General features: G+C 40.4%; 1 protein-coding gene and 1 long non-coding RNA gene across 3 annotated transcripts in view; one reads left to right on the forward strand and one right to left on the reverse strand.

Annotated features, from left to right (window-relative positions):
• The window catches only part of GABBR2 (gamma-aminobutyric acid type B receptor subunit 2), a 683,104-nt gene that overhangs the window by 171,403 nt on the left and 489,185 nt on the right, over positions 1 to 22,516 (reverse strand). For both annotated transcript variants that reach the window (XM_075212899.1, XM_075212900.1), the window contains exon 13: positions 4,145 to 4,267. In XM_075212899.1, coding sequence (XP_075069000.1) covers positions 4,145 to 4,267 — 123 coding nt within the window. The remainder of the gene's footprint in view (positions 1 to 4,144; positions 4,268 to 22,516) is intronic.
• LOC142157745 (uncharacterized) lies at positions 6,812 to 10,506 on the forward strand. Its single transcript, XR_012692603.1, has 3 exons — positions 6,812 to 7,048; positions 9,609 to 9,648; positions 10,428 to 10,506. It is a non-coding gene; the product is annotated as an uncharacterized LOC142157745 (long non-coding RNA).

Genomic DNA, 22,516 nt, shown 5'->3' on the forward strand with positions numbered 1-22,516 from the left:
TGTGGTCGATGAATGTTGAAAACTACCTGAAATTTTAAGGGGCACGAACAACATCTCCTACAAGAATCTCTCATTTTTTAGAACTTCTAAACCACCAGTTTATTGTGTGTGCAAAGCACTGTACATGTTGAAATTCATCCAGTTGTAATGAACATAAAATGTTCCCTTCCTTATCAGCAATTATAAATTACTGGGGAGAGCCATTTTGCTATGACATTCCTGCATTTTTCCAACAGATTAACACTGGTATTTTTTCTATGTGAAACCAGCAATACAAAGTGTAGCTTGCCTGTGAATGACCTGCCATTGAATGCTAGCTAAACTATGCTGAAAGGATAAGGAGGATGATGGTGAAGCTTTTTGCTTAACCTCCTTGTAAAGCTGAGGGATTTATGTTTGGAGAAATGGAATTAAGATGTAATTTGGCAGCGTGGACCCATGACCTCAACTAATCAGCTAAAAACTGATGCACTGATGGTGGAAATTGGACTCACATCCTATGCTAATATAGCTGTCATGGCTTTAGTGATCTGCTGTGCAACAGGATGCTGGCTGTCATACTTGTTTCCTCTTAGAAATGCTTGCTTCACGACAATTATGTAAAACTATGCTTACTCTTTTTGCTCCCCCACCCCTGATGGCAGCAGCAGCTGTAACATGCAAGGATGTCTCTTGGGAATCATGGATAGCATTAGGGAAGTCAATTGGAACTGGAAATTTGGATGCTAGCCTACAAAGTAATAATGAGGAGGTTGATGATGAAGCTGTTGACGCCGGTGAGGATTGCAACTGTCTATCCCTTTGGCTACTACCTGATGTTGGACTTCTTGCTACTATACACAATTTGCCATGTTTGGAAACACAACTTGAATGAACTCTCTACAAATGACGTTAAAGGGAGGAGGTGCCCAGATGATCATGGTCCCTACCTCTACTAACTTTGACCTGACAAAGGCTACAGATGGCTTGACAAATGTTCCCTGGTTGTGATAAAAAAAAAAATCCAAACAGGAGAGGTGCTTTTATCTTATGCGCTGGCATAATAATGCGATTATCATGGGCATGAGGTGGCGGTAATACTGGTGGCTGCCCTAGTTCAACACCATTATCATCCTCCTTCGCATTATCTCGTTCAAAAACAACACATTCATTTTCAGATCCACAATTATCCCCTGCATCCTCTTGTACATTTTCAACCTCCTCCATAGTAGCCTCCTCAATTTCTATGTGTAAATCATTATCATTAATACTACTGGTACTAATTTGCATCCTCACATTTCCAAATGGTTGAGGAATTTTGGAAGGAGGCTGCTCTATAATGACTGTGTCAAATCTGAAACGTCAGATTTGCATATAGCACTCATGGATACCCTCTTTAGTCTCTCTTCAGGTTTCTGTGAGTGCCCAAGTTGTTCTTCAGCCTCAGGTGCTGTTTTTAAGCACTGATTTGGCTGTTTTTGGGGTGACAGCGACAGATCTACACTTTGAGCGAGAAAGTGGTACATGGGAAGTTAAGAAAGATGCATGACTGTGTTGGGCACTCTGTTTTGCAATGGCCAGTCTAGTATGTACACCAGTACCAGTAGTAGCAGGACCCCTACTAGCAAAAAGTTGGCATAGTCTGAGCACTGTCTTGCCACTGTGCTTGGTGTATAGAATGTTAGCTATTTCCTTATTTTGGGCAAATCACCACATTTATCAGAAATTTTGCTCTTAATCCTCCTCCTTACATTGAGTGCTGATGTTTTGTTTGAGATTGAATTTGACAAGTAGTGTCTGGATTTTGAGGACTCTTTCTTCAACTTTCTTCTCACATGACCTATTTTACTAGTCGTAATGGTAAAAGTACTACTACTGCCAGTACTGGTATATTCCTTATCTGTAGAGTGATCCATGGTTGCCAAGAGAAGTAATGCTACTTGTACAAGTTGGAGCTATTTGTAGATGCCTACCACCACAACAGGGGAATGGCCCAATGAGATTGGGAAAGGAGGGAATATTATCTTGCAATTCTTGACACTGCTCTACAATATACTTCTAATTTAGAAACTTAGCTCAAATTTGGGTGGGGGGAGGGTTGTGCTTCGCAGAGTCAAAGAAAATACCACCCTGTTATTTGGGGGGTACTGCTGCTCACACTCAAGAACAACACCCTGTGCTTTTGCCCGCTTCATAAAAATGTCACTGACTGCCTCTGACAAAACTACTTTGAGTACAAAAGCAAAATGAATTTAGGTTTTAGAAGAAATAAATATATTGTTTGTTTTTTTATTTTTGGGGGGGAGGGGTAAGTGCTACACTGCTGCTCATACTCAAACACAACACCTAGTTTTTTTTGTACTGAGACTGCCCCTCATCAAATTTAAAATGACTTTGACTAGAAAAGTGAAAATATTTTAAAAGAAATAAATATATTTGTTGTTTGGTGGATGCTGCTCACAGTTAACCCTTGTTTTTTGCTTGTTTCTTAAAAATGTCTGACCCTCACAAGATTGTTTCTTTCACTAAAAATCTTTGGAGTTTAAATTAAATAAATCTAATTGTTTTTTGGGGTGTGCTGCTCAGAGTCATACAGCAACAGCACCCTGTTTTTTTCCACTAAATAGAATTATAAAGAAACACTAGTTCATAATGATGTCCCACTAAATCGGAATACTAGTTCAGAATGATGTCTATAAATAGTACATTTGGGCGTGGCTTATACCCAGCCCTTGCTTGATGTAAGCCCATATACCTGGAAGGTGAGCTAATTTTAACTGCATTTTAATGGTGTTTGAAGCATATAGGTCAGTGTAGAACCTGCATACAATGAGATGCCCTTGACACTGGGGTGCAGGCTTAAATGTTTTGATCAAAATATGATTTCATATATTATGTTTTAATTTTTCTATATACACACAGATATGCAGTGTTAAGGATAAGTGCTGACAACAACTGTCTTTTTTATTTGTCTACATATATGGGCAATTATATTGCCACGCAGCTGGTACCATATATAAAATGGGATATACTGAGTACTATAAACAGTGCTCCGACAGACTGCCATCCAATAGAACAGCATATTCTAGCTGACTGATCACTATAGAAATAGACAACATTACAAATACTCACAGCTACTCTTTTCTATATACAATTTCCTATTTCATCCTGTCTAACACTATAGTCACATTCTACACGCCTGTCTTAAAATGGCAGATAAGAAAGGGGAGAGGGCTATATACATATACAGAGAATAAAAAAATCCTGAAAATTATGTTTTGCCTCGCTTTCAGATCTGAATGTGGCACCAAAAACATACTTACCCACTCTCAAGGAATGTCTGGGAGTCTCCCAATTCTGGGTAGGTCTCCCGGACTCCCGGGAGAGTTGGGCATTCTCCCGCATCTGCCCACTTCCTAGTGAAGGGCAGAATTTGGAACCTCCATGACGTGATTCAAAGGCAATTCAGTCATTTTGGCCCGCCCACCGCGGTAAAATGGCATACTTGCGTCATTGTATCACAAAGGCGGGGCTAAAAGGAAAAGATTCGCTGAGCCTTGTTCCCACATGCTGGGGACATTAAATGCTATATTTTCTTTACTCACTATTGTTATTTACAAATGGTTATTGAATTGTAAAATAAAGCACTTTGACTGTGACAATAGTAGAATATAAAATTTGATCACAAGTTATATTTGCTTTAATGCCTTGCAATGTACATATGTATCTTTGTTGCTCACTATTACTCTATTTAAACATTAGTACAGCTTTCAAAATGGTTGCATATCAATATAGTGTATTCCTGTGTAGATAAGACTGACACTTTTTAACCTCACAGTATAATTTTAATCCTTCTAAAGTTGCTCTCAATCGTATAATTTAATGTATTATTATATTATATTATTATATATATATATATATATATATATATATATATATATATATATATATATACATTCAAATAATTTACAGTATTTACAAAGTTCCAACTGTTTATGTTGTGCTGTATAGTGAAAGTAAATAAAAAGTAAACAGACATTAAATACAAGTAAAAAAAAAAAGCAAGGGAATATAGACAGCCCTGCTCATCAGAGCTCACAATTTAAGTTGGTATAAAGAGGTCAGTTTTCCAACAGCATCATAATGAACAAAATCAGCAACTTACCTCAAGGTTATATTCTTCAACTGTCCTTTTTAAGGGATCCACTATTTGCCAACAAATCAAAATACATAGGTCAATCAACAGCATTCCACCAACTATCACCAACAACTTCTGATCCTTAATAATCTGGGAAAATAAAAGCAATTGTATATATTAATTTCAACATTTTTACAAGTCATGCATTATTAGAGAAATACCTTGGAATGATTCCAAGAATGTCAGATATTTTATGATGGGGAATAATTTCACCTTAACATATGACTCTTGCCTTGATATAGATTGAGTAGGGTGCACATGTCCCTTTTTCCTCAGACCAGTCCAACTTTTTGTCACAGTCTTAATCATGGATTAGTTTTGTTATTTGATTCCATCTATACACCCACAATACATGAACAGATTGTGTATGGATATTGTTAGCTGTTTCTCATGATCTCTGACACTAGTTCATTATTAATGTTCATTACTAATGTAAACACATTAAAGGTTAGAGAAGCCAAAGCCTCAATGTCTATGGTCACCTTCTATGTACGCAAATCTGACATTGTATAACCATATATATTGTACTGGGGTCCAGAGCCTGATTATACAAAAGGCTAACTAGCCTGCAACCTAGGGTGCACAGCTTGGGGGGGTGTTGCAATATTTTGGGTGTTGCAAATTATGACAGGGTGAGGTACAAACTGAGATTCATTTTAAATATAAGAGACTAGTTGTTCTCCAAAGTAAAAACATGGAAGAAAAAAGTAGAGAAGCTTTTTCTTGATGTATTCCTGTTACGAGGCCCAGCCGCCGCGACTCACTTACCCGCGTCCCGGCCGTCGCCATGACGACCGGGACGTCATTTCCGGCCATAACCCGGCCGTTGCCGGGGCAACCAGTAGACGCTTCACAGCTGCGTCCCGGCAATAGGAGGAGGCCGGGCGTAGCGTTCTACAGCCTGTGGGCTAATTAATATGGGCAGATTATAGGAGGCAATTACAGGCATTAGCCTGCAACTGTGCAGGCCAGGGGCAAGCCCTGATTGTCTCTGTTAGTCACTGCTTTATTAACCTGCAGGAGTGTGTTCAACCTGTGATTGGTTCAGCTGGGTATTTAAGGCAATGAGGTCTGCTGCCTCATTGCCGGTTATAGCTCCTGTGTTCCAGTCTGCTAACCTGCTAGTTCCTGTCCTGTATCCTGATATCTCTATTTGACTCCCCGTGTATGACCCTTGGCTTTGATTTGGACCTTGCTCGTGTTTCCTGTGACCCTGATCTCTGGCCTGTTTACCCGTTCTGCTATTTGCCTGTGACCCCTGACCTCAGCTTGTTCATCGATACTGTTGTCTGCTGCCAGCCCTTGACCTCTGCGTGGACCTGACTCCTCTTGCCTGGGTTCTCCCCAGCTGGTACGCACTTCACGACCCTCTGTCAGTCTGCGGCCCAGTCTGTCCCCACCATCAGGGGCTCCAGTGAACACCTGACTGGCAGAGTAGATTCCGGCTTGTGTTGTGCCGGCTGGAGGGGTTCCTAACAATTCCCATGGTAAAGACAGAAGAGAATGAGTCATCCTTGGGAGGGCGCTTGAGGATAAGCTAATAGGTGAGGCAAGAGTGGGAGCAGACGCAGACATGACAGCCCCCTCTACATCTTCACCCTCAGGAGTTTTTTTCATGCTTCTATGTTGCTATATGCAGTTATGATTTTAATGAACCTTTTAAAAAGTCAAGTGGAGCTGAGTCTCGAACAACACCGATACATAAACATTGGTGGGGGGTGTGAAGGAAGCCAGATTTTAAATTAAGGACAAGTTCCTCTTTACCTACCATGTATTAAACTGGAGTGGAAGGCAAGGGGTTGCCATTTGAGTATTAGCCTAGGGCAGCCTGAACCCTGTACTGTGAACCTCATTTACATTTAGGAGCAAATCCTGCTAGAAGTTGCAGATTTGCCGCTTGGCAAAACTATTCTTTGCAGTAGGGAGGTAAATTTAAAATGATCAGATAGTATTAGAGTTAGGACTGGGGTACAACCTAGCACAACTCTAAAGTGCAGTGTTAAAATAAATCTGGTCATTATTTGTGTGCTGTATATAAATAAAAAATGCATTTGCACCCCTTTCATCACAACATGGTTTGTCCAGGTGCAAATTTGTACCCTTTAGCTGGATTTGCTCTTAACTCTAAATTAGGTCCTGCATATAAACTCTATATATTAAAATAAAATAGTTAGTTTAATAATGGATGTAGCACCTGATTTAAGAAGAATATTCCACCCTATAGGGGGAATTCAATTGACCATGTTGTTCGTGAGAATAATGCGGCCCGTACACTATTACCATTAGTATGGTAATCTTAACGCAAATTCACAGCTCACAGAGCTGCAAGCAAATTGAGCGTTGAAATTACCATACTAAAGGCAATAATGCCCACTGTTACCCACTATTACTGTAGCAATGGTAATAGTGCACGGGCTGCGTTATTCTCACAAACAATGCGGCCAATTGAATTCCCCCCTATGTGTCTAAATGATTAATAAGGAGACAATGTACTTAATAGGGCCACTAAAACCCAATAATACTTGGTCAGCAATTTTTTTGAAATCCCATGTATTACCAACAAGGTTAATAACCCCTGGGATCAAATATTTTGGTATGCTGTTGTTGAAGATAATTATATTTGAATGAAGTTAATTAAGTATACATTTAATAGTAGATTATAGAATGAATATAATTATCTTAATTTTGAAAATGTTCAATGAATGTGTTTTATTAAGAGAACACTAGAGGGCACTAGATGTCTACATGCATGTATATAATGACTTGAGAAATAAAGTGCCATGTGGTATAAGAATAACTGGTTTTGGCCAGTTTCAGACTGTTGGAGAAAAGGAATTCCTTTTTTCGAAGAATCTCTTAGAGCGCCAAGCAGTAAGTCATACCCACATAATGGCATACCATGTCTGTATTGCGCAAGGAACACGTCCATTAAGGTTTCTGTCTTAATCGTCGTAATTTCATTGCTTTTTGCAGTTTGAGTTGAAGAGTTTCAATCGTTTTTTTACATTGTAGATTGTGTATAAAGAACCTTAATTGAACATGTTAAACTGTAAGGCTTTTTGTCCATGGAATTTCATGCATTTCATTTTTTTGTAAAGTGAAGTGTATGCATGCATGTTCTGGCAGTCAGAAATGTGGTGCAGTATGTACCACATTGTGCTTATGTGCTTCCCACCAGCACCTGCAGCACTGTAATCACCTCCCCAGTCCTTAAACTTGAGTCCTTGTTGATGCTGGTCACCAGTGAAAGCAGACAGACTTTTACAGAGATTCTGACAGAAAAGCCATGAGTAAACCAATGAGTAAAACACAGCCCACAGCAGGCAATGAGAAGTGGGTGTGTATAGATTATCTTCAGCTTCTCTCCAATACATGTCACTTGTAAAGAGGGACATGTCAGATGCTAATGTCCAGATACCTCACATCTGCTCCCCGCTGTGATTACCACTGAGTGTGATCAGTACAAGTACCACAAAGCACTTTTGAATAAATTAACTGATGTCACTGAGGGGCGGGAGGTTTACAATGGATTCACTAACAGCTGTCTCAGGGAGAAATTAAACTCTCAATTGAGAGCAGTGCCTGGGCTAATAGTACTACAGGGTGCCCCTCCCATATCCCCAAAACACTAACCAGCCCCCCTGTGGCTAGAAAAATGTGGGTAATTTCTTCAGCTCAGAGATGAAAATCCCTTAGCCACAGCCATGTTTGTGCTCTCAAGTGAAGCCAGTCTGAATACACCCAGCACACACCTCTAACTGACATGTGCAACATTATGAAATCCCCTATCTTTAAAATGGGGCATATTTTATCAAATTGTAAAAAAACTATAACTTTCTCAAAATGTTAAACCCTCAAAGGCACTCCTCAGCCCTAATAGCTTTCTTTTAAAACAAACCCCGAGTCTTTAGACCTTCTGTACACTGAGTTACGCTCTCCCCCCAAAAAAAACAGAAAAACGGTGACTTTTGCAAAGTGGAAAAAAAACAGCGAGATTTTGAACTTTAGATTATTCCTTGTCATTTTGTATACCTTTTCTATGAAATTTGGCATGCGGCACCTGTGGACAGTTCTCCATTCGCATGCCAAATTTCAGCTTAATAGCTTTAATACCTTTTAAAATGTAGACCCTCAAACACCATGACCCCCCTCTCACAGTTTTCCAATGGCAGAATGTCATTTTTTAGATGTAACCTTAATATAAGGGCATGGCTGTGCCGTTATAATATATATATATATATATATATATATATATATATATATATATATATATATATATATTTCCTTGCCTGGGTCGAAGAAACTTGAGCCGAGAAGTGCTTATTAGTGTATGCATGTATGAATTGTGGGCTAATTTGTTCTGTAACAATAATAACAATAATAACAATAATAATACTACTAATAATGGTGATAATAAGTACTATAAGAGTTTTGGGCTTGGTGGTACTTGGTGGACTTTCAAAAGTTATATGTGTTGTGAAATTTGGGGGCACAATTCAGGATTTGCGGACTGCGGTGATGCAATTCTAAAAAAATTAAAATAAAATAAGATAATAATATAGGAGGTACTATTCTCATTTTGAATAATAGGAAACAGAATGTTCAGAAGGTTAAATAGCAAGGCGTTCCAAGACAGAACTACTAATTTTTTTATGTATAATAAGTATGATGCTAAGGCTGTGCATTTTGTGCATGACTGGGTGAATATGACTAATAATTATGAGAAACATTTTCCAACTACTCGTTCTTTTGATAAAGTGATTTTGGATAATGTGCAAAAGGAAATTGAAAACATAGTTGTTTTAGCATTATGTCAGACTGATTCTACAAATTGGAAGCCAGTAGGGACATCAGACAGCATTGCACAGATAGAAACATCTGATATTGTTAATTCTGTAGTTGTTGCGACTGAAATTGCATAGCAGGGCAGTTCTAAGTCTCCATACCAGCCACCTGTTAAGCGCTGTGTCTGCTTACCAATTTTGTCCCAGGGATGGACGCCTTCTAGATTTGTTGGGCCTCTGGCTTCTCCTTATTCTGGTTTGCGCATGTGCATTCCCTGCCAGGCAATGGGACGTGCTATTTGCTACCCCTGTTGGTGGTCAGTGATGATGATGTCACTGACCACGCCATGTAATTGAAATGCCTATATAAGGCAGAATCTGGAATACACTTACTGTCAAGTATTGGGTCACTTGTGGTTCCTGCTACAGCGTTTTCCTGCTCCTGCTTAGTACTGCTGATTTCCTGGCTTGACCTCTGCTGTTCTTGACTATTCTTTTGGCTCCTGATTTGGCTTAATTGGATTACCTAGTTCTGACATTGGCTTCTTGACTACTTATCCTCATTTCCATTCTAGATTTTTATTGTATTCTTGGTTCTGACCTTGGCTTTGTTTCCTTCCCTTGTTCTTCACCTGCTGCCTCACCAGGGACTGACATCAAGGGCCGCGACCTGCACGTCCCACACAGGTAAGCCCTAACCTCCTTGCGGGGGTCCCTGGTGAATACCAGGGTATGTTAGTGAGGTAGCTTGTGATACCACTTAAGCCTGCAAGCTTGTATCCATTGGCTTGGTTAAAATGGATGGAAAAATATAGAAAAGGAGTGTCTGCTATACCAGCCATGCCAGTGGATTGCTCAGTTGTTTTAATGGAGCTGGGTGCTGTCTGGGAGTACAATATGCCCCTAGTGTATCAGAAACAGTTAAAAGATGAAATAATAGAAAGACAGATTAAGTTTATGATCCTGTAACAGGGAAACATATAGGAGATTAAACCAAATTTTTATGTTGAAAGTTGCAGCTAGTACACAGATCTTGTTTCACTGTTACTTATAAAGAGAATCTTAGTTTCTAGACCTGATGCTGGTAACCCGACTGTCCACAAGTGTCCTTAGAGGTGCCTCTACATGTCTCCAAATCCAAAGACTTTTATTGTATTCTTGGTTCTGACCTTGGCTTTGTTTGCTTCCCTTGTTCTTCACCTGCTGCCTCACCAGAGACTGACATCAAGGGCCGTTAGGTTGTCAGATGTATATTAGAGTTAATGGAAATGCACATGAGCCCAAAGGGCATGATTAGTGCGTTCTGTTTAGAGCAATATTGCCTGAAGCGGGGGGGCAGTATGCTGCAGAGGGGGACATGGTCAAGCAGTGGGGGGAAGGGCAGTGTGCTGCAGGGGGAGCAGTGTGATGGGTCATTCTCACAAGTTTTTGTTCCCATATCTAATACTTGGATACTTCCCCTCTAGAAATCCTGTGATTTCCCCTGGACAGCAGTGGAGTCTGGACAACGTTCTCTATGAAACATCACGGCAGCCAGACCGCTGTAGGAGTTAAGGCTCATTTTTATTTATTTTTTTACCAAAATTGAAGTGTGTGAGGGTCTGGGAAGTGGGTATTTGGCATGTCTTGGGGTGGGGGGGGGGGGGTGGTATTTTGAAATTTTGCCTAGGGCGCTGAGAACCTAGCACCGGCCCTGTGAAGTTGGTATCTCCCCACCCATATCCACAGTGGGGGAGTAGGGGGTGTGGTAAGCCACAATTTTCAGGTTCCCACCCATCCCCCAACCCACTCAATCCTAGTGTAACTTCAGATTACAACCTATAAGAAGGAATGACTTTTGAAAAATCACATGTACAGAATCCAGGGCAGGAGCTGCAATATAATTATCCACACTGATATTATAGCCATAATTGTACTTTATTAAGTTTAGATGCTATTCATTTTATTGCAAATTGGTGATTAGAAACAAACATTGTTAATAGATATGGGGTCGGACAAATCAGTGTTAAAAACTCCTATATTGTACCATTATCTGATCATCTGCTATAGGAGTTTCAGGAATAGTGCAGCAACATTCCTTCCTTTTAGCAACAAGCATGCCAGTGAATTTTCTAGGGAGGGATCTGATGTGTAAGTTAGGATGCACTATTTATTATAAACCAGATGGAATATTTCTGGAAATCACACAGAAGCATTCTGTTGATTCTCAGGATTTATTACACATGCCTAAATGTTTATCTAACTAGCAAACTACACCCGATCTTGCCAATACAGCAAATGTTAGACCATGTTCCAGAGCAGTTGTTGACCCCAGATAGTCAAGACACAGGACTAATGGTGAATTTAGATCCAGTTTTAGTAATTCTCTAGCCAGGGATACAGCCACCTAAGATTCTGCAATATCCACTTAAATCTGAGCCTGAATTAGGAGATTTCCCAGTTATCCAATGGCTGTTGGAATAGCATATATTAGTAAGTACTAATAGTATTGGTAACATTACTATTTTACCGATAAAAAAACATGGTGGCTGCGGTTACCGCTTGATTCATGATTTGCAAGTATTTAATAAAAGTTTTTCAGTCTCAGTACTCTGTAGTACCTAATCCAGCCACCATTCTAATGCAAATACCAGTGGAGGCTACACACTTCACTGTAATTGTTTTGTGTTCTACATTCTTTTCCATAGCATTGCATCCAGATTGTCAGTATGTTTTGCTTTCACAGATAGAGGGGTGCAATACACATGGACCAGACTTCCCCCGAGTTTTATTGATAGTCTGAGCATTACATGATTGTCTTTTATACAACAATATTTTTCTGTAGTGTTTAATATGTTGATGACCTATTGTTGTGTTCTGCTTCTTTACAGTCATCCCTTGCAGATACCAGTTTGCAATTAACATTCCTGTATCAAACTGGCCACAAGGAATCCAGAGAGAAATTGCATCATTGCCAAACTCAAGTTAAATATTTGGGTCATTGCTTGACCCAAGGACTGATAGCTATAGAAGTGAAGTACCATATATAAATGAATAAACAACACGAGGCACTAAAATTAATTCCACCACAGATGCCAACGGAGAACTTTCATGTGATAAAGCCAGAATAATATGTTAAGAAACTTTTCATGTTCTGTTTGTTTGACAGATCGATGGGAAGGACATTACCAAGTATTGCTAGCAACGATAAAGCATTGAAAGTTTCTGAATGAGATACTTGGATCCATGCACCACACTGCAAGAAGGTAGCCGATCTGGCAGATACCTAGAAGCTAAGAGAAAATAAGAAAGTTGTTGATCCTGATTTAACTAGCTTGTTTAAGGGGTCTGAAAATGGTGTGTTATGGGAAGAAGAATCTGACCTAGAAGAGTGAGGATAAGAAGAGAGACATTAACACTCTAGTTGTTGATAATGGGTTTGACTTTTTTATCTGTTTATCTTCAATATTCTTCTTCATGCTAAAAAATCCTCCATGGTAAGACTTGGTACTGAGAATTTTTCAACAGGTAATAATAAAATACAAGATCTGCCTTAATCAGCTACTTGACTCTTAACAACAGAAGGGTTTCCACTTGATCAATAAATATATAATCATAGAGTAATTGGAGGTAAAAAGGTAGATTGTGGTGAGAAACTGCCAGTTAGAAAGTGAATTTGCCGATATTGTGGCCAAAAGAAAGATGTGCAAGATGGTGTAAGGAGGATCCAGAACGTTTTCTGAATCAACATCCTATAGATTTTTATCATAGTATGATAGAGCAAATAGTTAAGCAAACTACAGTAATTGTTGAATATGTTCGCATACACCAAATGGACATGAAAATTTAGGACTATTATCTGTACCTTTAAATAAAGCTAAGTTAATTAATTTACCAGAAGGACATTTCAGCACTGTTATGCGCCTGGCACACTTAAAAATTTCTCAGATCTCAATTCGATGGAGCATCTGCTCCTAATGTCTTCGTGCCAGACACCACAGGACACCTTCAAACATCTTGTCGAGTCCATGCCTCGACAAGTCAGAGCTGTATTGGTGGCACGAGGGGGACCTACATAATGTCGCTCACCGAGTGTTGTAAGTGCCCCTGCAGCCCCCACACATAGGCCGTTGACATGGAGGAAAAGCTTCTTGTGATGCTGTCGGCTATTGATCCTCAATGTCAGTCTTACACTGGGAGTGTGGTCCTTGGCTATGGTGTCATATCTGTATGAGAAGTAGATCAGAGGAAGGTGCCTCATCAACAGCCCATAAGGGGGCTTTATCTCTGAGGTAGGAAAAAGCTTACTAGAGCACCCCAAGAGCTTGTGCCGACCCTGGGGCATTAGATCTGTTTAATGTCATGTCCTGTTTATGGATTTTATCATTTTAAATACACTGGTGTACTTATAGAAATGATAGCTTTTAAATAGAGATGTGCATCGGCGACTTTTGGTGTCTCGTGTTTTGTGTTTTGGATTCGGATTTTCGCGATGTTTTGGGTTCGGATTTGTTTCGCAAAACACCTGCCGAAAGGTTTTGGTTCGGATTTAAGGTTTTGGATTCGGATTTTTTTTGAAAAAAGCATAAAAAGTTCTAAAATCAAGTTTTTGGGCTTATTTTCACTCCTACGCTATTATTAACCTCAATAACATTCATTAACAAGCATTTCCACTAATTTACAGTGTATCCTGAACACCTCACAATATAGTTATTAATCCAAAACGTTGCAACGAGGTATCTTTCTGGACTGCGTAGTGGAGTGGTCCCCACAATATAATAAGAAAACCATCAACTGGTCTTAATCGCACCAAAAAATGTACCTGGACTGCGTAGAGGAGTGGGTCAGCACAATATAATTTAAAAACCCTGAACTTGTATGATTCGCACCAATAAATGTATCTGGACTGCGTAGAGAAGTGGGTCACCACAATATAATAAGAAAACCATCAACTGGTCTTAATCGCACCAAAAAATGTACCTGGACTGCGTAGAGGAGTGGTCACCACAATATAATTTAAAAACCCTGAACTTGTATGATTCGCACCAATAAATGTATCTGGACTGCGTAGAGGAGTGGGTCACCACAATATAATAAGAAAACCATCAACTGGTCTTAATCGCACCAAAAAATGTACCTGGACTGCGTAGAGGAGTGGGTCACCACAATATAATTTTAAAACCCTGAACTTGTATGATTCGCACCAATAAATGTATCTGGACTGCGTAGAGGAGTGGATCACCACAATATAATAAGAAAACCATCAACTGGTCTTAATCGCACCAAAAAATGTACCTGGACTGCGTAGAGGAGTGGTCACCACAATATAATTAATAAAAAACCCTCCACGGCTCTGAATTTCCCCAAAAAAAATTCTGGACTGTGTAGTGGGGTGGCCCCGGTACTAAATTTGTTACCAGGGCCACAATACTTCCATCTACCCTCTAAATCCCACTCCACTGATGGCGGACACCGGGCGCACGTCTAACACCAACATTGCAGTTACAGCCGCAGTTATACGCTTTGCAATAGGGTGACTACTATCGTATTTTGTGGTCATGGCAAACGACTGTTGGACGGTCAATTGTTTTGTGAAAGACTTAGCGGTCTTACGACTTCCCCTCTGGGAAGATGACCGACTAACAGCAGCAACAGCAGCAGTGGCAGTAGTAGGCGTACCGCTGCAGGATTCCTCGGATGAATCCCGTATTGGAGAGGACTCAGTCTGGCTGCTGACTTGGGCTGCAGGACTCAATCTGATGGAGATCGTGGAGGAAGTTGATGAGGAGTGTGTTGCTGGTGTGTATCCAACTGGACCACGGGATTTAGGTGTCCCTGTACCGATAACGGTCCTAGCCCCAGTTCCTGAACTAACCACTGAACTATGAAGGTTATTCAGGTGACGTATAAGGGAGGATGTCCCTAGGTGGGCAAGATCCTTACCCCTGCATATTTGAGCTTTACATAAGCTACATATGGCCATACATTGGTTGTCTGGATTTGGATAAAAATAACTCCAGACTGAAGAGGTGCATTTTTTGGTCTTCTGACCAGGCATGACGATGGGCTTTTTTATCCCATGGACATCAGCTGTTTCACCCACTGGTGCCTCATTTACAATAACCACATCACCATCCTCATCATCAAGTTCCTCCACAGCGCCAGCTACATCATCAATAGCCTCCTCCCGAGCCACCTCTTCCCATACAGTGATGGGAAGGTCAGGCTTGACAACCACCAACACCCTTGGACTCGCCTTGGGGATTTCTGATAATTTCTCTTTAGAAAGCAGAGTTGTTTGCTGTTTTGTTGCTCACAGCATAACTCTCTTCAATTTTTTGTAGGGGGGGAGGAGGAGGAGGGCTAAGATCCTTGGGTGAAGATGGACCACTAGTCATGAACACGGGCCAGGGCCTAAGCCGTTCCTTGCCACTACGTGTCGTAAATGGCATATTGCCAACTTTACATTTCTCCTCAGATGATTTTAAGTTTCTCTTTTTGCTTTTTTTTGAGAACTTGGGCTTTTTGGATTTTACATGCCCTGTACTGGGAGATTGGGCATCGGGCTTGGAAGACGACGTTGATGGCATTTCATCGTCCATGAATAGTGGCAGCAGCTTCAGCATTAGGAGGAAGTGGGTCTTGATCTTTCCCTACTTTATCCTCCAAATTTTTGCTCTCCATTATATGTAGCACAAGATACTGCAGAATGTGTGAACTTGGTAATATTGCAGTACGAATGGGCTTATACTGCAGGATTGGTTTGGCAAATTTTGTTGTAATTAAAAAAAAATGTAATTAGTTTTTTGTATATTTTTTTTATTAACTTTTTTTTAATTTTTTAAACACTTGGGAATATTGGGGAAATATTTATGCCCTTAGAAGCACAGAGCACGGGACACAGGACCACTGGACTGAACAGGACACAGCACACAGGACCCAGCAGCACCACTGAACTCAAAATTGACAGAGCACAGCACACAGCACCACTGGACTAATATTGCAGAATGTGTGAACTTTGTAATATTGCAGCAGTACCACTGGACTTTTACTGCTGAATGTGTGAACTTGGTAATATTGCAGTACCAATGGGCTTATACTGCAGGATTGGTTTGGCAAATTGTGTTGTAATTAAAAAAAAAATTAATTATTTTTTTGTATTTTTTTTTTATAACTTTTTTTACATTTTTTAAACACTTGGGAATAATGGGGAAATAATTATGCCCTTAGATGCACAGACCACCGGAAACAGCACGACTGGACTGAACAGGACACAGCACGGGACCCAGCAGCACCACTGAACTCAAAATTAACAGAGCACAGCACACAGCACCACTGGACTGATACTGCAGAACAGAACACAGCACAGCACAGCACAGCACAGAACAGCACAGCACAGCACAGCACAGAACTATACAGCACAGCAGGAGATCTACCAGAACAGAGGACCACCTAACACACCCTCCCTCTACCCTTATCAATGCCCGAGTGAAGATGGCGGCGACTAGCGGGGAATTTATAGGTTCCGAGTATCGCGAGATCCGACAACGGGATTATGACTCGAAGCCTCGCTTTCAAGTTTTCATTTGGTGCCAATACCCGGATCTGTCTCGGATCCGACTCGGATCGGCAACGTTCGGATGGGCTCGGATTCAGGAAATCCGAGTGCGCTCATCTCTACTTTTACATTATAAAAATTTTGGGGATTGTAGCATGGGCATAGACAAAGTAGAAGAATGCCAATTAAATTATTGGATAAGGAATAGATAATACTCCCACCAAGATTGTGTTAAAATGAGAGCCTTTTGTGGGATGTAAAAGCTCTGCAACTGCTCAGAAAACAAAATTGAAATTTAACAGTTCAAGTATTAATGGAAAAATTGGGACTAGACTGTAACTATAGGAACAGTGCAATGCTTTCCATCCTGCTTATTTATTTTTAATTTGTTTGTAAAATATTTTGCAAGGAAGTTATTCATCTATTTATAAAATACATTATTAGGCAGTCGATAATAGATACTTTAAGATGTAATTTAGTACAGTGATATAAGTTACATGTCACAATATAGTTTGATGCCTGTGATGAAAAAGGGTCAAACTGTATCCGGCTGACATGTGATATTTAATACCACTTTTAAATAAGCTGTAATGATAATATCTACAATGCATTAATGTATCTATTGTTTTTCCCCAATGCAAATTGGACACATTGGTCATGGTGCACAAGAAAAAGGGGACCCGAAACAAGGTAAAGAATTAGACATGCTACACACACACACACACACACACACACATGCACACACTTGACTGTAGCCATACTAGAACCTAAAGGAAGATTTTCCCGTTGACCCGCTACACTAGTAAATGATGTTGAAGTTATTGATCATGTCCATAAAATACATAATTGGACTCATATTTTCTGAATGTGAAAATTCTAATAACACATTCTACATAATATCAATAATAGTGTCATCATTTACATTTACATAGAGACTGAAATTAATAAGCTTAAAGCTAGACCTAAATGGGACACATTCTTTGCAGATCTCCAGATATGGGTCAAAACCATTTCTACATCTTTGGTTTCTGTGTTATTTTATTATGCTTTAAAAAATTTCCATTCTTTACTAACAACATTTAAATGTCAAATGGAGTTTAGTGTAATGTTCATACTTAGTTAAATTTACACATACTTAATTTCAACAACAGAAAGTCAGTATTACTCTACATCAACCCCTAAAAATGATTGACTGTGTCTTAAATTTAGATTAAAGGTCAGTGTTCCAGAGGCTATGTCACTGTTCTCTGAAACTTGTTCTAGATTTGAAACAGAGTAAAGTCCAGTATGCTCTGCAATTCAATTTGGCCTCAGGCATTGCCTCCAGATCAGATGGCATTGTTGTACGCTAGAGAAAAAAGTATTTTACAATGTATGAATCATTTTAAACCATAACAGCCATATGTTCCATATTTGTGAAATACATCTACTGTTAACAAAGATGTGTACATGTATGCATTGTTTTAAATGAATAACTGTTTGAGCTTTTATTTGCTGGTTTATTTTTGGACAGTGGCATGATAGCAAGACTTGCAAAACCTAAAAGTGTGTACTCAGTCCCTGGAGCTCTATTTTTCTTGCACATGGAGACTCCATGTGTGTGCTGGTCTCCTGAAGGTTTCATGTGACATTTGCCACTATGAGTATCTCTCTGAAACAAGTTGCAGAGGCGGTGATATTTTTTTATTTACTAACAATTTTACTATATTGCCTACCACACACAAACATGCACACGCTCGGGTTAATTTCGTCAGAAGCTAATTGATCTTCTAATAGGTCTTTGGAGTGTGGGAGGAAAACCACCCAAATATGGAGAGAATATACAAATTCCACATAGCTAGTGCCCTCTTCAGAACTGAACCCATTGCCCCAGAGCTGTAATACAGCATTGCTAACCACTGGTCCACAAAGATAGAAGATGATGCCACTAGATCTTCTGGGGGTAGATGTATCGACCAGCGGATCCTGCAAGTAGCCAAGATTCAGCGACTTTGCAGGGCAAATTTGAAGCGGCAATGGCTTTCAAGGAAAAAGTCAAGTTGAAAAGGTTTTCTCACTACCGTACTGATATAATGCTAGCATTGTAGAAAAGTCATGGTAAAAGGTCTAATTATTTCATACTTGTCTGTCGCTTGATCAAATGTCAAGGGCCTTTTGATGTTTTTTCTCTATTAATTATTTAATGGATTAATAGCCTCTCTGCCCCATAACATTAATGGGTAGGAAACCATGCAGCTTGGAAATATGGATCTCTTAAGAAAGTAAAGTATATGGAAGCATATGGGTTGAGATGGAATGGTGATGTATCTGATGTCAAAACGTCCGCATGGAGATGAGAAGAAGGTTATTTAGAATATGGCCAGGTACTTTTTTTGATCATGTAAGTGTAAGAATGCTACCAGACTAATTTCAGTAATGAAGCATTTTTCTAGCAATGTATTTAGTGTAGATTTCAGTATTGTGTATCCAATCTTTTAATAATTGCATCTGTGCAGCTTAACTGTATAGAGCAACATCAGGTATGTTAATACCTTCATTCCTTTTGGATTGTTGGAGTTTGAAAAGACCTATTGTGTTGTATTGTAGTTGTATATTTAAGTATGGCATAACTGACTTCACCCATATTACGCTAATGTCCTTAGCCCAAAGTGAACAAGTAGATTAGTTTCTCAGATACAGTTCCATTGATTTCTCAATATTAACCATGAAACTAGAAACAGATACAAATTCGGTAATCTTTTTCATAAGGGCTCTAAAGGGAAACCTCAGGATTGGATATATAAATCAGAATGTCATCAGCAAAAGCTGTTATCTTTATCTGCATAATCTCCATATTGATACCCTGCAGCAAATGCCAGTTCTTGAATACTCTAAGTATGAGGTGTAAGATTAAGATAAAAACCAATGGAGACATCGGACATCCTTGGCATGTGCTCTGTACATGTCAACCTTATTTCTTTTCATGCCACTTGATGAATAGAGAGGTGTTAGGTAGAACAAATATATTAAATCCGTGATGTCTTTTCCAAATTGTCTGTGTGAAGTACTTCATGCACAGGGGCGGGCTGGCAAGTTTCAGCCCGGGGGGGGGGCACACAGGCGGCCGCATCACATGACATGCGATGTGGCCGCCTGTGTGCCGAGTGTTGTGATGCACCCGCCTGTGCACCAGTAATATTAAGTTTATGCGGACGGCATCACTTGCAACCACGGGGGGGAGGGGGGGTGGTCGGCCAAAAAAGCAATTAGACTGAGCGGCCTGGGGGGCCCGCCGGCCCAGCCCGCCCCTGCTGATGGAGGTATGGTTATGCATCCAAGTCAAATGCTTTCTGGGTATCCAGATACCAAAACACCTTTTACTGAATGGTAACCTGTGACAAGCACGTGTTGATGGCCAGTCAATATGGAGAAAGAGAGAAAAATATGTTGTAATGTACTTTCCATTATTTTTGTCAACAAATTAAAATCCAGATTAAGAAGAGTAATGGGTCAGTAAGAGCTCTCCAATTGGGGGTATAGTATGTGCAGCATTAAATTAGGCATATGATGGGATGCTTCTTATATAGTGTACAGTATAATTCTAGTAGTACAGGTAGTGGAAGAGGTGTTTTTAATACAACTGTTACAACAAAATACAGTTTGCTTGTTAAAATATGTTAGTGGAGCAGGAAATAATGTATGATAAAAAACAAATGAAATTCATATTAAAGACATGTATAGGAAAATAAAACAACTAAACACAAAAAAACTAGAGATGACACCATTATGACTAATTTAATGCAATAATCATAACTCTGCCAACTAATACAGCATTTCCTACATAAAGTTCTGATCCACCTAGGTTCTTCCACCACCAGAACCAGATATCTTTTAGAGATTTTCACTGATCCCCGTGTTCTGGCTTTGGTTTTGGATCTGGATTAAGTTTGTGTTTTGGTTTTGGTTTTGGCAAAACCCCCCTTGTGTGTTTTGGTCACAATATTCTTTTCATACACTTTTGGACAAATACTGCAGCGACCTGGCTGGATGCTAAGCGACAGAGCAATGACTCAAACACACGGCAGTTCCTAGCACATCTAGGAAACATTGGCACACAGAGTGGCAGAAAAGAAAAGTGGTGCAAGATGGAATTGCCCTTGGATCATGAAACCAGTTAAGGTTCATTTGATCGCTCCACCCGTTTCTTGGATAACTGGGGTAATTCTACAGCTAATACATGGCAAGGAGTGCTGACCCCTCCGGGATGCGTGCTTTTATCAGACCCAGACCAATCCAGGGTGCTAGACAATGCACTAAAAAGAGCCATTGTAATTCCCAGCAAAAAGCAAGTTCATCACTGAGCTTCGAATCAGCCCCAATTCCCACAAAATTATAATATATTTAGGCACCTTTGATGTAAAGTGCAGATTACAAACGCTTGATGAAATAGCAGCAAAGTGGAAGGTAATACATATACACGTCTATTTAGACATCCTTTGCTTACATTACTTCTGCAAGCAAAGCTGTTCTTAGTTAAAAAAAGCTGTTGTCTTTATACCGTTCAAACAAATTAAAAATAATTCTCCACCATTATTTGGATGTTGATAGTTGATAGTAGGATCAGGTGGAGTTACAGCAGAGGTGTCACTAATTCTGGTCAATTCTTTTACAGTAGACAAGACCAGATGTCAAAATGCTGTGCTGAGTCATCTGCATCATCAATGGGGTCTAAGATTTTTGCTAAGCACACAGCAGTATATAGCAAATGTAGGTAACATTGGCACACAGTGGTAGTTGAAATTTAAAGGGGTGCAAGATGGAATTGTCCTTGGGACCTCCCACCCACGCTTATGTTGGATCTTAAAAAGGACATGCACACTTTAACAAACCAAGCACTTAAGCCACAAAAGTGCCACTCCTTGTGGCTGAAGTGCTTGGTTTTTTGGGCCCTGACAAAAAAGGTAACAATGAGCTTAAGGCACCTAAGCTAACAGTGCTGTTAATGAACTCTACTGTGGCAAGGTGTTGTTGTCATCATCCTCAGCCTCATCCTCACCCTCATCAGTTTGTACATCATCCTCGCACATTATTAATTCATCACAGCTGGAATCCACCTTTACAAAAGTCTCAGTATTTTGATGTAATTGGTGGGAAAGGCCTTCCTCATGGAACTTGAAGTTAATTTTTATGAACATCACCTTTTCCACATTTTGAGGAAGTAGCCCCCTATGCCGATCGCTGACAAGGTTCCCAGCTGTGCTGAAAACGCTTTCCAAGTACACACTGGAGGGTGGGCAGCTTAGGCAGTGCAAAGCGAGTTAGTACATGGGTCTCCAAATTCCCTTTTTTTCCCCCAGTATGTAAAGGGACTGTCTGATGTGTCTATTTCTATGCTGTTGTGAAAATAATCCTCCATCCTTTAGATGTTGATAGTAGGATCAAGTGGAGTCAGGGCAGAGGTGCCACGTTGTCAGGCGCCGTCCCGCTGTCTCCTCAGGACGGTCGCCTGTGTCAGTTCCAGGCGCGCCTGGTTGCCAGGCCGGCCTGGAACATCGAAGTTCCGGCCGGCTGTGGCGGCCTTCTGCGCATGCGCGTCCCGTTGCCAGGCAACGGGACGTTACTCTATAGTCTCGGCGGCAGCTGAGACCAGCGGTGCCGCCCACCGCTTTCTATTGGTTCCTCCATGTATAAAGGGAACTTCCTGAGCACTCACCTGTGCCAGAGTATCAGGTCTTCCTGCCTCCAGCGTTTGTGTGTTACCAGTTTCTGCATTGTTCCTGATTATCCTTGTGCTGCCTGTGACCTTTTGACCCGGACTGTTTGACCACCTCTATTTGGATTCTGCCTTTGTACTGCACTACCTCAAAGTTACCAACCTGGCTTGCCTCACCATTCTTCTGGATATCCCTTTTTGTACCTCTGCTACCAGAACGTTACCGACCCGGCCTGTCTGACACCTCCTTGTATCTCGCTGTTGACTCTTGGAAGGACCGCGATCTGCGTGTCCCTGCAGCGGAGTCCATACTTCCTTGCGGGGGT

This window comes from Mixophyes fleayi, chromosome 5 (assembly GCF_038048845.1).
Source record: "Mixophyes fleayi isolate aMixFle1 chromosome 5, aMixFle1.hap1, whole genome shotgun sequence".
NCBI classification, from domain to species: domain Eukaryota; kingdom Metazoa; phylum Chordata; class Amphibia; order Anura; family Limnodynastidae; genus Mixophyes; species Mixophyes fleayi.